General features: G+C 35.5%; 1 protein-coding gene across 5 annotated transcripts in view; it reads right to left on the bottom strand.

Moving 5' to 3' along the window:
- Positions 1–16,382, bottom strand: part of LOC136041003 (probable 4-methylmuconolactone transporter) — a 101,364-nt gene that overhangs the window by 22,003 nt on the left and 62,979 nt on the right. For all 5 annotated transcript variants that reach the window (XM_065725496.1, XM_065725495.1, XM_065725499.1 and 2 more), the window contains exons 3-6: positions 15,969–16,127; positions 8,184–8,294; positions 3,441–3,603; positions 162–375 (exon numbers count right to left, since the gene is read on the bottom strand). In XM_065725496.1, the coding sequence (XP_065581568.1) occupies positions 162–375; positions 3,441–3,603; positions 8,184–8,294; positions 15,969–16,127 (647 nt within the window). The remainder of the gene's footprint in view (positions 1–161; positions 376–3,440; positions 3,604–8,183; positions 8,295–15,968; positions 16,128–16,382) is intronic.

The raw sequence follows: 16,382 nt of genomic DNA on the forward strand, positions 1-16,382 counted from the left end.
CTGCGGTTAGAAGACAATCGAAAATGAGAATCCATAAATAGATGGCTCCCGCGTGCAGCACCGGAGACCCGTAGCGAAGCCACCGGGCTCCTTGTAATGTTTCTGCATAAATATAGAAAATAAAAAATTAAATATAAAACAGAAAAAAAGCAAAATCATACCTGTATGTCTGACTGAAGCTGCAGTACATAATAAGAGTATTACTGGACGAAAAAACTGAAATACGACATCCTTAATATTTCTACGTTTCACTTCTTTTTCTTTACTTGAATCAGTCTCACTTGCCCTTCTAGATGGCTCTCGCGCAGTGAACAAAAGCAAAACGGCAATGAAAAAGCCAGGAATACCGCTAATAATATAGGACCATCGCCATCCCTGAGGAGAAAAAAGTTTCTTTGAAACTGAACAAGCCTTTAGAATGAGGATGACATCCCATACAATTTTAGCCATGAATGGACATGACTACATTTTATGAATTATTAATACTGCATATATAAACTTAAGTGTTTGACTTGGACACTAAGGCGGTTGGGGGATGGATGGCGGGAATCTCCTCAGGAGTTTGGCACTAAGACAAAAATGTGCTGATCCTACACCACCCAAACAGATAACAGGGTCTGTTCTCACCATTACCAGCTCCTTTTGTGTTATACTTGCTTAAACGGCGAAAAAAATAAAATAAAAAAATGACGGCTTATTTTACCAGTTTGTGCAATGGTAAAATTACAATGGTAAAATAAAATGAAAAGAGTTTCATTGAAAAGGAAAAATCCACTAGCATAAGGACAGCAAATAGGGCAAATACACTGAGGATATGTATATATATATATATATATATATATATATATATATATATATATATATATATATATATATATATATATATATATATATATATATACATATATATATATATATATATATATATATATATATATATATATATATATATATATATATATATATATATATATATATATATATATATATATATATATATATAAAATTCTTCTAGACGTGGTTAGTCTGGAGTGGTTGTGGTCAGCATGCTAGAATTGAGATCCTATCCGCGAGGACAAGGGTTCGGGTCCTGGTTATTTGGTTTGGAACGGGGATCAATGCCATAGCTCTGTAAGTGGTTGTGGTTAGCATACCATAATTAAAATCCTATCCGCGAGGGCAGGGGTTCAAATTCTGGTTATTTGGTTTGAAACGGGAATCAATGACATAATTCTATAAGTGGTTGTGGTTAGCATGCTAGAATTAAATTCCTATCTTCGAGGACAGAGGTTCGAGTCCTGGTTATTTGCGTTTGAAACGGGGATCAATGTCGTAACTGTAAGCTCAGCCGGAGTCGACCAAGCTCATTTCTCAAAACATTTTTCAAAAGTGTTGCTTTTGAAAAATGTTTGCTTTTGCTTTTTTCAAAAGTGTTGCTTTTCAAAAATGTTTGCGTAACTGTGTGTCTCTACAGGCTGTGCTTGTAAGGGTGGTGTGAATCCGGCTATTTCAAAGCCGATAAGTCTCGCCAAAATCCACCTGCAAAGCTAGTAGTTCCATCCTTTTCTTACCCTTGACCTATGTTCTGATTTCGTAAACTTGGAATTGTCCCTTCTTATTTGAACGTTTTCTAACCACACTTAATTTTTTTAACACATTGCCTCCATTGTCCGTGTAATAGTATGCCTCTTTCTAACAATCCAGTATATTCTCTATCCTATAGTTACTGGGTTATAATAAAGTATTTCTTAGGGAAAGAAAGGTGGACAAACGGAAAGAAATAAACAAATTTGAAATTGTTCCGTTGAAAAATCTCTTTATTCCCCCAGGATACGGAAAATGAAAGGGATGGGTACTTTCGACCTCCTCCCTCTGAAATGTGGAAACATACGAATATTCATGTTGAAATATTGAAATTATTGTTAATAATCCTGTTATTCCAATAATCCTGTTATTCCATCATATAAAATGAAAGGGAGAATATAAAATGAAAGTGATATGCAAAATGAAAGGGAGGGATACTTTCGACCTCCTCCCTCTGAAATGTTGAAATATCCCTTATTTTTTTATGAATTTTCCGTACAATTTATCCCGTATTTTTATGAATTATCCCGTACGATTGATCCCGTAATTTTTTGTACATTTTGCCTGTGTGTGAGTTTTTTTTACGATATATATATGCTTTGCTGTTAAAGGAACAATTGCATAAAGAACTGCTCTCTCAATGGATACTAACCCCATCCCCCACACTCCCGAATAAAACTCCTTAGCGTCAATCTTAAAATTCTGTTTCAATTAATGAAATTTTGAAATAAGCAAAAAATATTTGGTGCCTTGACCAAGAGTTAGAAATAAGCATAAAATAATTGGTGCCTTGACCAAGAGTTAGAAATAAGCATAAAATAATTGGTGCCTTGACCAAGAGTTAGAAATAAGCATAAAATAATTGGTGCCTTGACCAAGAGTTAGAAATAAGGATAAAATAATTGGTGCCTTGACCAATAGTTAGAAATAAGGATAAAATAATTGGTGCCTTGACCAAGAGTTAGAAACAAGAATAAAATAATTGGTGCCTTGACCAAGAGTTAGAAACAAGCATAAAATAATTGGTGCCCTGCCTAGGAGAACTCTTTGTAACTTTAATTGTCTAGTTTGAAAAGTGATATTTTCGAGAAAGCAAATTTTTAATAATTTTCTCTTTGGCTTTCCCAAATTGATTTAATATCGAGGATTCTCTATTCATATTGATTTAATATTTGTATTTTCTATTCATAAATAATAAGAAGTTGCTAAAACTTTACTAACAGTAAACTCAACTTGTTTTTCTATATTTTGAGTTATTACGGAGCTCACATGGCTGCTATTCCTCAGGATGCAATGTATTTCAGGTACCAAAATAGGTAATTTCCTTAGCAAGTTGAAACATTTTTGCTTGTTTTTAACACACCACATTTTCGTGGCTAGATTAGTCAGCTAGATTTGTATTTAAGCGTATCATATGTACCTTTTTTCCTCTCTTTTTTTTTAACTTGTTTTGTTTTCGAACGCCCATATAATTGTACATACAAATTGTAAACACCTGTATATACCAGTTATTCAATCTGACTTATGTCGTATTCACGAACAACTGTCTAACTAGGTTTATTTTCCTTTCAGCATCTTCCGACCTCAGTAATCTTTCAGTAAATCTCAATAAATCGATTAGAATCTGTCTAGATATTTACCTTGTTTAAGATATTAGCAGCGGTGATGTTTTCAAACGCCTATATAATTGTACACACAAATTGTAAACGCCCGTATTATACCAGTTATTCAATCTGACGTATGTCGTATTCACGAACAACTGTCTACCTAGGTTTGTTTTCTTTTCAGTATCTTCCGACCTCAGTAATCTTTCAGTAATCCTTAGAAAATCGATTAGAATTTGTCTAGATATTTACCATGTCTAAGATGTTAGCAGCTGTGATGTAGTTTCCAAAGGCATAGGAAAGACCATATCCTATATAAATTCCTAGATTAATAATACCCATGGCCACACCACGAAGCCTATCATCGAAAATATCGTTCACAAGACCAGCTGAAACAGGCTGACATGCTGACTCACTAGAAAAGATAAAAAAAATTTTTAAATGAGTGAAAAGAGGTTAGACATTCAGGTTACGTATATCAAAAAAAAAAAAAAAAATGAAACGTGTAAGTCGAAAAACTTTCAATAAAACAGTAAACTTCGAAAGATAAAAATCGAAAAACTAAGTAATAATTAGACTATAAGTACGAATATCTCTGATTCAAATCCTGAACCGGAACCCTTTACAACCAGATAAAAAGAAAAAAACGCTTAAGCAAATTAATACACACATATAAAAAGATATGAAATAAATGGTCAACAAAATTTCAACAAATAATTCCTCCCCCTTTCTTCATTTAAAGTTCTAGCTTTTTTCTTCGAAAGTTCACTGTCTTATTAAAAGTTTGTTATAGAAAGAAAGCGTGGTCTAAGAAATTATTCATTACTAATGAAAATGGATTAGTCGGGGGTAATCTCTATTGGGTGTGATGCCTATATTAGTTGAGGGTAATGTCTATACTAGTCGGGGGTAAATAAAAATACAGAAGGGATATATAAAATACAGATCCCAGAAGCAAATCAAAGTATTAAGTTGAAACTATTTGGGCATGAGCACATAAGGAAACTATTATTTAAACATTGGGAAACACAAACACATTATGAAAAATTATCCCCGTGGAAAATCCCACCAGTTATAAATCCCCCCTCCCAAAAAAAAGTATGCATACTTCCCAATAACAAACATTATACCTAAACAATAGGCAAACAATAGGATATTTGATATTTGGAATAACAGGTGCGCGATATCTGTGCTAATACCGCTATTGAAGTGAATAATAGAATAACTGAAATAAAATCCCTTTGTTACAATACAAATTTTTCATTGCAGTATGAATCACAAATAAAAAAAAAAACAATTTTTAAATAAAATAAATCTAATTCACAACCAATGACGTACTTAAGTTCTTTTTTATTCTTTGACCGATATCGTGGGTAACGTTCAAATTTATTCTCAAATTTTTTCATTGTCGATTTTTATGATACTGATATGAGGTACCAATTTTTTTTGGTAGATGATAGTTGTATTCAAAAACCAATAATATACTCTATTTCTTCTTTTTTTGCCTGTTTGGAGAATATAAACTATTAAGTAGTTTTGAATTGCAAGTCAGCAGCCAACATTCAAACTCAAAACATCTAATATCGCTAATATCGTGCTCATATCGCGTTTTAGTATCTTATATACTTATATACTAGTATCTTGTTTTTTTTGTTTTTTTTTTTTGTACTGCCTTTCCAGTCATACAGTATTCACCATGTGAGCACTACTAGTATCGTTTATTTCTGGGATTACGTGCTAATAGTGCTAATATGGCTATTGAAGTGAAACATAAAATAAGTGAAATAAAATCCCTTTGTTACACTGTAAATTTTTCGGTTTACCTTTTACTTTTTCGTTTTACTTTTTGCATTTTACTTTCGTTTTACTCGTTACATTTTACTCTCAAACAATACAGATTACACACTAACACAGGGCCAAATTTAAAGCTTTGACGCTCCTAGGCTCAAGCGCTTTTGTCGCTCCATTTTCGGGTAAGTCCCCGAAAATTCGGGGATTGCGAAAGCATTGAAGAGAATGCAACCGATGAGCCAAAAGTAACGAAAGAGAGATATGACACCAAACTCTCTGCTGCCATTCTTGGGGGAAATCTGACAGTTTAAAAGCGGCCACGGAATTCCCGTGTTGTTTTAAAATTACTTTCCTCTGAATAGATTGCATGGCAGTGGAGTGCACCTGGCACTTCGACAATAAATAGCACTGGTTCAGTTTTTTTTAAGAAAAAATCACTCGGTGGTAATGTATTGCGCCACCTGGGATTGTGCTCCTCTAGGCCCGGGCCTATCAGTAAAACCATGTCTGCCAGAACATACGTATTTTAAGACTAAAAACATTTTTTTTTTCAAAATGGTATTTCAGTGTGAAGAAGAAGAAGAAGAAGAAGAAGAAGAAGAAGAAGAAGAAGAAGAAGAAGAAGAAGAAGAAGTTTATTCAATACAAAAGAAGTATTGAAAAAAATTGAAAAAACTGAAGAAATACTTAAAAAAAAAATTTTAATATTAGAATTAATGACAATGATCAAAGTTCTCTTTCCTATATTGGACTGTAAATTTCATAAGAATCCCCCTGAACCACAGTTTATTTCTCCAAATCCATGTTAAAAAAAAAGTGTGCTTTGAATTCATTCGTTTACGTCTGTGTAACTAAGAAGTATTGAAAAAAAAGAACTGAAAGAAGTATTGAAAAAAAACTGAAGAAATACTTTAAAAAAAAAAATAATATTAGAATTAATGACAATCATCGAAGTTCTTTTTCCTATATTGGACTGTAAAAATTCATAAGAATCCCTCTGAACCATAGTTTATTTCTCCAAATCCATGGTAAAAAAAAAAGTGTGCTTTGAATTCATTCGTTTACGTCTGTGTAACTAAGAGGTATTCGAAAAAAACTGAAAGATGTATTGAAAAAGATTGAAAAAACTGAAGAAATACTTTAAAAAAATTTAATATTAAAATTAATGACAATGATAAAAAGTTCCCTTTCCTATATTGGACTACAAAATTTCATAAGAATCCCCCTGAACCACGGTTTATTTCTCCAAATCCATGGTAAAACAAGAGCTAAGAGCTCATATGGCTTGTGACGAGGCAAGAAGAGCTAAGAGCCAGGAGCTCATATGGTATGAGCTCTAAATAAGAGCTCTGAGTCACGATGTCCTTCTAAATATAAAAATTCATTAAGATCCGATAACCCACTCGTAAGTTATAAATACCTCATTTTTTCTAATTTTTCCTCTCCCTTTAGCCCCCCAGATGGTCGAATCTGGGGAAACGACTTTATCAAGTCAATTTGTGCAGCTCCCTGACACGCCTACCAATTTTCATCCTCCTAGCACGCCCAGAAGCACCAAACTCGCCAAATCACTGAACCCCTCCCCCAACTCCCCCAAAGAGAGCGAATCCAGTACGGTTACGTCAATCTCGTATCAAGGACATTTTCTTATTCTATCCACCGGGCTTCATCCCGATTCCTCCGCTCCAAGCGTTTTCCAAGATTTCCCCCTCCAAATCCCCCCAATGTGAACAGATCTGGTCGGGATTTGAAATAAGAGCTCTGGGACATGAATTCCTTCAAAATATCAAATTTCATTAAGATCCGGTCACCCGTTCTTAAGTTAAAAATACCTCAATTTTTCTAATTTTGCCAAATTAACACACCCCCCCAGGTCCTCCAAAGAGAACGGATCCGTTACAATTAGGTCAATCACGTATCTAGAACTTGTGCTTATTCTTCCCATCAAGTTTCATCCCGATCTCTCCACTCTCAGCGTTTTCCAAGATTTCTGTTTCCCTCCTCCAACCCCCTATGTCTCCGGATCCAATTTGAGTCAAAATTGGAGCATCTGAGATATAAAATCCTTCTATATATATCAAGTTTCATTAAGATCCGATCACCTAATCGTAAGATAAAAATACCCCAATTTTCACGTTTTCCGAGAATTCTGGTTTCTCCCTCCAACTCCCCCCAATGAGATCCCCCCAAATCAGAGCTTTAAAGCACAAGATCCTTCTAAATATCAAATTTCATTAAGATCTGGTCACCCTTTAGTAAGTTACAAATACCTCATTTTTCCGAATTACCCCCCCCCCAACTCCACCAAAGAGAGCAGATCTGGTCTGGTTATGTAAGTGACGTATCTTAGACAGGTTTTTATTCTTCCCATCCAGTTTCATCCTGATCTCTCCTCTTCAAGTATTTTCTCAGATTTCCGGTCCCCCCCCCAATGACGCTGGATCCGCTTGAGATTTAAAATAAATGATCTGATTTACGAGGCCCTTCTAAATATGGAGTTTCATGAAGATCCGATCACTCCTTCGTAAGTTAAAAATCCGTAATTTTTTCTAATTTTTCAGAATTACCCCCCCCCCCAACTACCCCAAAGAGAGCGGATCCGTTCCGGTTATGTCAATCATGTATCTAGGACTTGTGCTTATTTTTCCCACCAAGTTTCATCCCGATCCCTCCACTAAGTGTTTTCCAAGATTTTAGGTTTCACCCTCCCAACTCCCACCAATGTCACCAGATCCAGTCGGGATTTAAAATAACAACTCTGAGACACGATATCCTTCCAAACAACAAATTTCATTAAGATCTGATCAATCGTTCCTAAGTTAAAAATACTTCGTTTTTTCTATTTTTCCGAATTAACCGGCCCCCCACTCCCCTCCCCCAGATGGTCAAATCTGGAAAACGAGTATTTTTAATTTAATTTGGTCCGATCCCTGATAAGCCTGCCAAATTCATCGTCCTAGCTTACCTGGAAGTGCCTAAAGTAGCAAAACCGGGACCGACAGACCGAAAGACAGACAGACCGACAGAATTTGCGATTGCTATATGTTACTTGGTTAATACCAAGTGACATAAAAAGAAGTGTGCTGTAATTTCATTCGTTTACGTCTGTACCGTTTACGTTCCGTATCTCGAAAACCACTCTATTTATTTTTTTAGCGAAAGGTGATTTCGTAATTCATATTGAAAATCGGACTTGTTATTTACCCAACTGCTAGGAGCATTCTCAGAATAATCAAGTGCCAAAACTCTTGCGAAAATCCAGTCAACAGTGTGGCAGCACTGAACACAATCGTGGCAATGGCTAACAGGTTCTTCCTTAAAATAAAGAAGGACTTAATGAGCAATAAGAATAAACAAAGAAAGACAGAACTTATTAATAGCCTAGTCCACAAATTTTTAACATATTTTGAGAACAAGGCTAACAAACAGACGTTAAAACACAAAATTAGATGCTCTAGTTAAACTTTGTTTGAAACTGAGGGAATGACTTTTTCTTAACTATTACCCTCTCTGTCCATTAAATAAACTCGATTGAACCTGTACATATTTGTTCAATATAAACGTTGTATTAATTATTGTTATCCGTTTTTTTTACATCAAATAAAAAAATAAAATAAAAAGAGACAGAAAAAATAAGTTAAAGAGTCAAGAAACTTCCTGTTCAAATCCCTTTAGAAAAATACGAGCATTTCTGATAATTTTGCAATACATTCCACTGATACTAATAAGAAGAAGTTAGCCTGCGAAAAACTAGTCCCATAAATACTATTCAGACAGAAATAATATTGGACATACCCTCAGGCTATAAGGGCTACAATTGCAAAATAACAGTACAGAAACATCACCAAAACACTCACAAAGCAACTGACAGGAATTACCAAAAAATACTAAACGCAGCCCCTTAAACATAAAGTTAAAGGGAAATAAAAGATGCACCGTCATGCTCACCGTCGTTGGAAGACTTATGTTCGAGGCTTATAGCCCCACTCCCATATTGGAAAACACCTAATTGTTACTATTGCTATTTTTATTATTACTATTAATTATTACTATTACTATTGTTACTATTGGAAAATTACTAATTGTTACTGAAAAACAGCTAATTGTTAACTATTTCTTTGAATGAAGAAAGATGATATTAGCAGATTTTGGAGAAAGACAAAAACTTGTAACCATCTTGAAAACCAGAGTTGATACAGAAAAACAGAAAAAAAAAACAGAGAAAAACAGAAAACAAGAAAAACAGAAAAACAAAAACAGAGAAAACAGAAAAAATCACTTTTTTGAATTAGCAAGAGTGATGCGTCTCCTTTTTTCTTTTTCCCACCAGCACTAGCATTATCGATATTCATATGCTCGATTCATATGCATTATCGATACTCGATATGCTCGATATTCGATATTCAACTGTGATTAAAAGATCGTTAACGAGCTCATATTCCAAAGTAAATATAGGACTTGATAGTCCTGAATTCGAAAATTTGGAAGCCAGGATTCCAAAAAATCCAGGATACGAGGTCCCAGCCTTATTGCTTGGGTAAGTGAGATTTTGCATCACCCATGACACTTATTACTTGAACTGCTTGTATCCATGCTAAATATATTCAAATCTTACGCTATAACAAACGTATTCCACTAGTTTTGGTCCACCAAGAGACGTCTTTGCTTTCTCATTTCCACTTTCTCATTTTCTGCTTTCCAGCAGTTTTCGAGACGTTCGACCAGGCAGAAAAGTGTTTCCGGGAGTGTCGGGAAAACCACCCTTATATGCTTTTAAAAAATCTGTCCTGATAGCGCTTAAGTAAAGTGCCGTATAACAACAAAAATAAAAATTTTTGGTCCATTTCTAGAGCGGGCGAGTTTAGGAAACATAGAAACTACATCATGGAAATCGCCATCGTTGAAGACTTAAGGCTTACAGTCTTCCATCATGGTTCAGGCAGTAGCAGTAACCTAGTAAAGAGCAAACTGCGGCCCATAATATCAAATTTTTTAAAGGTATTTTCAAAGAGACTGTCTAGCAGACGAAAATTCTCAATTGACGCTAATTCGGAAATAGTAATTATTATGTGGATTCAGACGAACTTTTAATTGAAAAAAAAAATAATTGAGAATTTTGATAAGACCCTGAAAACCCTTAAAACATAAAATGTTAAATCAAAAAAAAAAAAAAAAGAGCTAAGAGCTCATATAGCACTTGTGACGAGGCAAGAAGATCTACGAGCCAAGAGATCATATGGTATGAGTTCTAACAAAATTCTATGAATCAATAGATTGACTTAAAAGGAAAATAAGAGGCATAATGCCGGTCAGGATTTAAAATAAGAGCTCTGAGTCACGATGTCCTTCTAAATATCAAAATTCATTAAGATCCGATCACCCACTCGTAAGTTATAAATACCCAATTTTTTCTAATTTTTCCTCCCCCTTTAGCCCCCAAGATGGTCGAATCTTGGGAAACGACTTTATCAAGTCAATTTGTGCAGGTCCCTGACACACCTGCCGATTTTCATCGTCCTAGCACGTCCAGAAGCACCTGACTCGCCAAATCACTGAACCCCTGCCCCCAACTCCCCCAAAGAGAGCGAATCCAGTACGGTTCCGTCAATCACGTATCAAGGACATTTGCTTATTCTATCCACCAAGCTTCATCCCGATTCCTCTAGTCCAAGTGTTTTCCAAGATTTTCCCCTCCAACTCCCCCCAATGTCAAAGATCTGGTCGGGATTTGAAAAAAGAGCTCTGAGACATGAATTCCTTCTAAATATCAAATTTCATTAAGATCCGATCACCTATTCGTAAGATAAAAATACCCCAATTTTCCCGTTTTCCAAGAATTCCGGTTTCCCCCTCCAACTCCCCCTAATGTCACAGGATCTGGTCGGAATTTAAAATTAAAGCTTTAAAGCACAATATCCTTCTAAATATCAAATTTCATTAAGATCTGGTCACCCTTTCCTAAGTTACAAATATCTCAATTTTCAAAATTACCCCCCGCCTACTCCACCAAACAGAACAGATCCGGTCCGGTTATGTCAGCCACGTATCTTAGACAGGTTTTTATTCTTCCCATCCAGTTTCATTCTGACCTCACCGCTTTAAGTATTTTCAAAGATTTCCAGTCCAGCCAACTGCCCCCCCCCCAATTACGCTGGATCCGGTTGAGATTTAAAATAAGAGATCTGAGTTACGAGGTCCTTCTAAATATGAAGTTTCATGAAGATCTGATCACTCCTTCGTAAGTTAAAAATACGTAATTTTTTCCAATTTTTCAGAATTACCCCCTCCCTCAATAGAGCGGATCCGTTCCAATTATGTAAATCACGTATCTAAGACTTCTGCTTATTTTTACCACCAAGTTTCATCCCGATCCCTCCAATCTAAGTGTTTTCCATGATTTTAGGTTCCCCCATCCCAAACTCCCTCCAATGTCACCAGATCCGGTCAGGATTTAAAATGAGAGCTTTGAGACACGATATCCTTCTAAATATCAAATTTCATTGAGATACGATCACCCGTTCGCAAGTTAAAAATACCTCATTCTTTCTAATTTTTCAGAATTAACCCCGCCCCCCAACTATCCCAAAGAGAGCAGATCCGTTCCGGTTATGTCAATCATGTATCTAGGACTTGTGCTTATTTTTCCCACAAAGTTTCATCCCGATCCCTCCACTCTAAGTGTTTTCCAAGTTTTAGGTTTTCCCCTCCTAACTCCCCCCACAAATGTCACCAGATCCGGTCGGGATTTAAATTAACAGCTCTGAGAAACGATATCCTTCTAAATATCAAATTTCACGGAGGTCCGATCACCCGTTCGTAAGTTAAAAATACCGCATTTTTTCTAAATTTCAGATTTAGCCCTCCCCCCTAACTACCCCAAAGAGAGCGGATCCGTTCCGGTTATGTCAATCATGTATCTAGGACTTGTGCTTATTTTTCTCACTAAGTTTCATCTCGATCCCTCCACTCTAAGTGTTTTCCAAGATTTTAGGTTTCCCCCTACCAACTCCCCCCCTCCCCCAGATGTCACCAGATCCGGTCGGGATTTAAAATAACAGCTCTGAGACACGATATCCGTCCAAACATCAAATTTCATTAAGATCTGATGAACCGTTCGTAAGTTACAAATATTTCAATTTCTCTATTTTTTTCGAATTAACGGGCCCCCCACTCCCACCAGATGGTCAAATCGGGAAAACGACTGTTTCTAATTTAATCTGGTCCGGTCCCTGATACGCCTGCCAAATTTCATCGTCCTAGCTTACCTGGAAGTGCCTAAAGTAGCAAAACCGGGACCGACAGACCGACAGAATTTGCGATTGCTATATGTCACTTTGTTAATACCAAGTGCCATAAAAAGTGCTGAAATCGCATATGTCATAAGCCTGACTAGAGGTTTACTGTCCCTCACATGAAAAAAAAACAAAACAAGAAAATCATGTTTTGCATGGGCAGTGCCAATATGACCTCTTTTCTCCTCCCCTCCCCCTCCAGCACTAGCGGGCAACTGGGAAATTGTAGAGATTTGATTAAGGGTCGATTTTTCTGTGGGTTTCTGAAAAACATCTTCAGGGAGAAGCTAGTTTTGTAATATAGGCTAAATTTTCTTTTCAAACTTGGGTTTTCTCTATATTTCCCGCCCAGTAATCCTCCACAGCGCTTCACACATAATATTATCCCGATCTTTGATATAGAAGCAAGTTTCGTACTGTTCAATTTTATTTCACACAGACTACTACAAATAGCCTAGAGATATCCAAGTTAATATCTATACTTTATACAATTGTTTTCTCTAACAATTCAAACAGGCAAAAATTCTTAAAGTTTTTTTTAGGAAGTCAAGAACTGAGTAGAAACTTAAACAAAGACATACTATTGCTTCGGTGCGCATACATCATAAATGTATATAACTAATATATATATATATATATATATATATATATATATATATATATATAATCTAATTATCTATATATATAAAAATAAGTTGTTTGTTTGTGTGTCTGTCGACTGACGTCATGTTTGTGTGTCGACTGACGTCATGTTTGTCGACTGACGTCATTATAAGGATTGAGCTGTATGTCGTCATGAAGTTGTTTGTCGACTGACGTTATGTTTGTCGACTGACGAAATTACAGACCGGGACACAAATGACGACCGGGACACCGAGACACAGGGAAAATGACGACCGGGACACCCAAAGAGAAATTACAGACTGGGACACCGGGACACAAATAACGACCGGGACATATAAATGACGACCGGGACACCGGGACACGACCGGGACAATCAAAAAGAAATTACAGACTGGGACACAAATGACGACCGGGATACTGGGAATATAAATGACGACCGGGACACAGGGACAGAACTACAACGGGGACGCCGGGGGCACAGAGGGATATATAAATGACGTAAACCTGACAATCTATTTATATGCACAGACAATGGGACATCGAAGGAAGTTGTATATTCGCAAGTTTTACGTAGTTAAAAACATATATATATCTATCTATATTCACAGGTGGGACACAGGGACACAACTACAATGGCGCGTAACTAATATGGCGCGTAACAACTTGCACGCGGGGGGGGGGGGCTTGGGGTTCGCAAAGCGCCCCCACTAACTAGGTGTTGGGGGGGGGGCGAAGCGCCACCCCAGCAGCTAGTTATGTATATAATCTAATTATATTTCCTTATGTTTGCAGAATTATACAAAATTAGCAATTTAGTGAAAACACCAAACCCACACATAAAAAGGAAGAATACTTTGCTTTTATACCGTAAAAAAATATCCTAAAGCAAATCTTTACGAAAATCTTTTATTGTCTTGTGTTTTCAGTAAAGCGCTAATTTCATATAATCCTAAAAACATACAGAAATATCATCAGTCGGTGCACTGGTTTTAAACATTAATGCTGCACATAAGTTATAAAAAGAATGTTATAGTGAGTTTCTATATTTTCATATTTCTATTTTACGTAAACTACGTGATTTTACAATAGCAAAATTTAAGGTTAATGTCCCCAACATAATTTTTTATAAGCAAAACAAATGGTAGAACTATAGAACAGACGGGGTTTTGTTGTTGTTTCTTTTATACAAGGTTCGAAGCCGAACTAGTTGATTCAACGGTTGATATACAAATTCAACGGACTTAATTTAAATGGACAGTGACCTGAAAACATTATCTCAATGACAATCATAACAGATATAAAACAAGATCATTAATATTCGATGATTTGCCATGAAGCAAAGTATGATCTTTAATCAAACAAGGTATGACAGATATAAAACAAACAGAGCTATCACCATAAACTTAGTACTCAAAGCAATGCAGAATGAAAAAGGAAAAAAACTGCCCGAATTAAGCAAATATGATTACAATTTATGATAACGAAGTGATTTATTAGCATTAAAACCAATTCTAAAATTATTATTAAAAATCAATATTCCAGCTACCACCCACTTAATTCAACAATCTGTCTTGGCTTTTTTCTACAATTGGCCATGACTTCCACTTTTCTCCACAACTATTCCCTCTTTTTTAAATTCAAAAATCAACGGAGGAACATAATGTTAATGTAAGGAACAATTTATGTTCCTTTATGTTAGGAGGAACATAAAGAAAATAAAAGTTTAATAAAAATTTAATATTAATAAAAAGATAATTAATAATAATAAAAAAATAAATAAAAAGATAACAATAATAATAATAAAAAGATAATAAGTTCAATTTATTTTAAGTTCAAGCTTTTATTTAAACATTTACAAATAAATAAATAAAATAAAACATTTACGCGTTGGAGAAAACCTATGAGGGCTTGTATTCGCGTGAAAGTAAACATATCTACTTTTCAATAATAACAAATCCAATCCCTCTTACTCATTAATACACATACTCTCCCTCCCCATTTCATTCCTCCCAACTCCACCCTTACCTCCCTAGCCTCACCCTTACCTCCCAAACCTACCCTTCCTCTCCTAATCACCCTGCCACCCAAACTGAAATTCAACATTTATCCCACAAAAAATAATATTTTAATTTCTTTTGAAACTGAGGTACGTGTTCCGCCACCTTAATGCTAACTGGTAGTTCATTCCATACACTTGGACCCACGTGTTTCATTGAGAATGAAGACCAGGTACCATGAAGTAAATCCACAGCTATATCACTACTATGCCGTGTTCCATAAAATAAAAAAGAAATATTACATTGGGGATTACTACTTCACTAGATTTACAATTACAGTCAGGGCGATTTTGGGCAACATATTTGTACACTAGGGAGGGGGGGGGTAAAGTATAATGGAATCGCATTCAAAATTTGTTAACTGCGATTTTTCTGTATATTATGAAGCAAGAATTATTTTCTTAACACGCTTCCTTCTCAATAGTCCCAATTCTAGGCTTACTAAGATAACATTCATTTTCAATGTTTTGTATGTGTCATGTTAACCTAGTTAAGATTGAACCCGATATAGCTGACTTTCAAACCTAAGTGTCACAAAATTATCGTGGTTAAAATCATATTCAATGGCCGTATGCGCTTAAATATTAAATTAACAGATTTTAAATAATTTGTAAATATTTCTGGACATATAGCAATTTTTAAAATATTAATAAGTCATACATAAAGAATAATTTATAAACACAACTAGTAAATTTGTATCCTCTTTGGCTCATTTGTAAGATGTATTGTGTGCAATCTGGTTATTTTATGTTGATTGTTGTGACTTTTGGTTTTTCTTTTGACTTTTTGGCTTTTTTTGGTTGCTGCTTTGTAGTTTGGCTCTTTTTTTTAGCAGTTCTGTATTCTTTTCTGCTTTCTTTGTTTTGTTCGCTTTTCTTGTTCTGTTGTTTTGGTGAGTTTGTCAATCAACAATATTTCATTATACTTTCATTTTATTTTACTTTCATTACTTTCAGCTGCGCGATCAGCCTTTGCTATTGCATTCTATTTGTGATAGTAAAACCAATCGCTTTTACCTATTGTAGCGATCAGCAGCGAATCCAATGAAAACACCAGCAATTGTAAATGCGAAGATGAAGCTTGGTCCAGCTAAAATTTGATATTCTAATCCCTGGCCATTGAAAGTCCATGTACATACTGAGGCGTTTAAGCTTCCAGTAACCTGGCCGACACATCTGAAATAACGATTCAATAAACTGAAAGGATCTTATTCATTTTGAAATAACTTTATCACAAACTAATCTAAGAGAAAGACACATATAGAAAGACACAAATAATAAAAAAAGAAAATGGAACCAATCTCTTGTGAAGAACCAGAAAAAATAGTTTGCCCCCTTCCCCCAGGCACAAAACTGTTATGGCCCATTGCCCCCCCCCCAAAAAAAAATATCATGAATGTTTCAACTTGATCCCCAAGTCGCGAGACAGAA

Source organism: Artemia franciscana, chromosome 21, assembly GCF_032884065.1.
Source record: "Artemia franciscana chromosome 21, ASM3288406v1, whole genome shotgun sequence".
NCBI classification, from domain to species: domain Eukaryota; kingdom Metazoa; phylum Arthropoda; class Branchiopoda; order Anostraca; family Artemiidae; genus Artemia; species Artemia franciscana.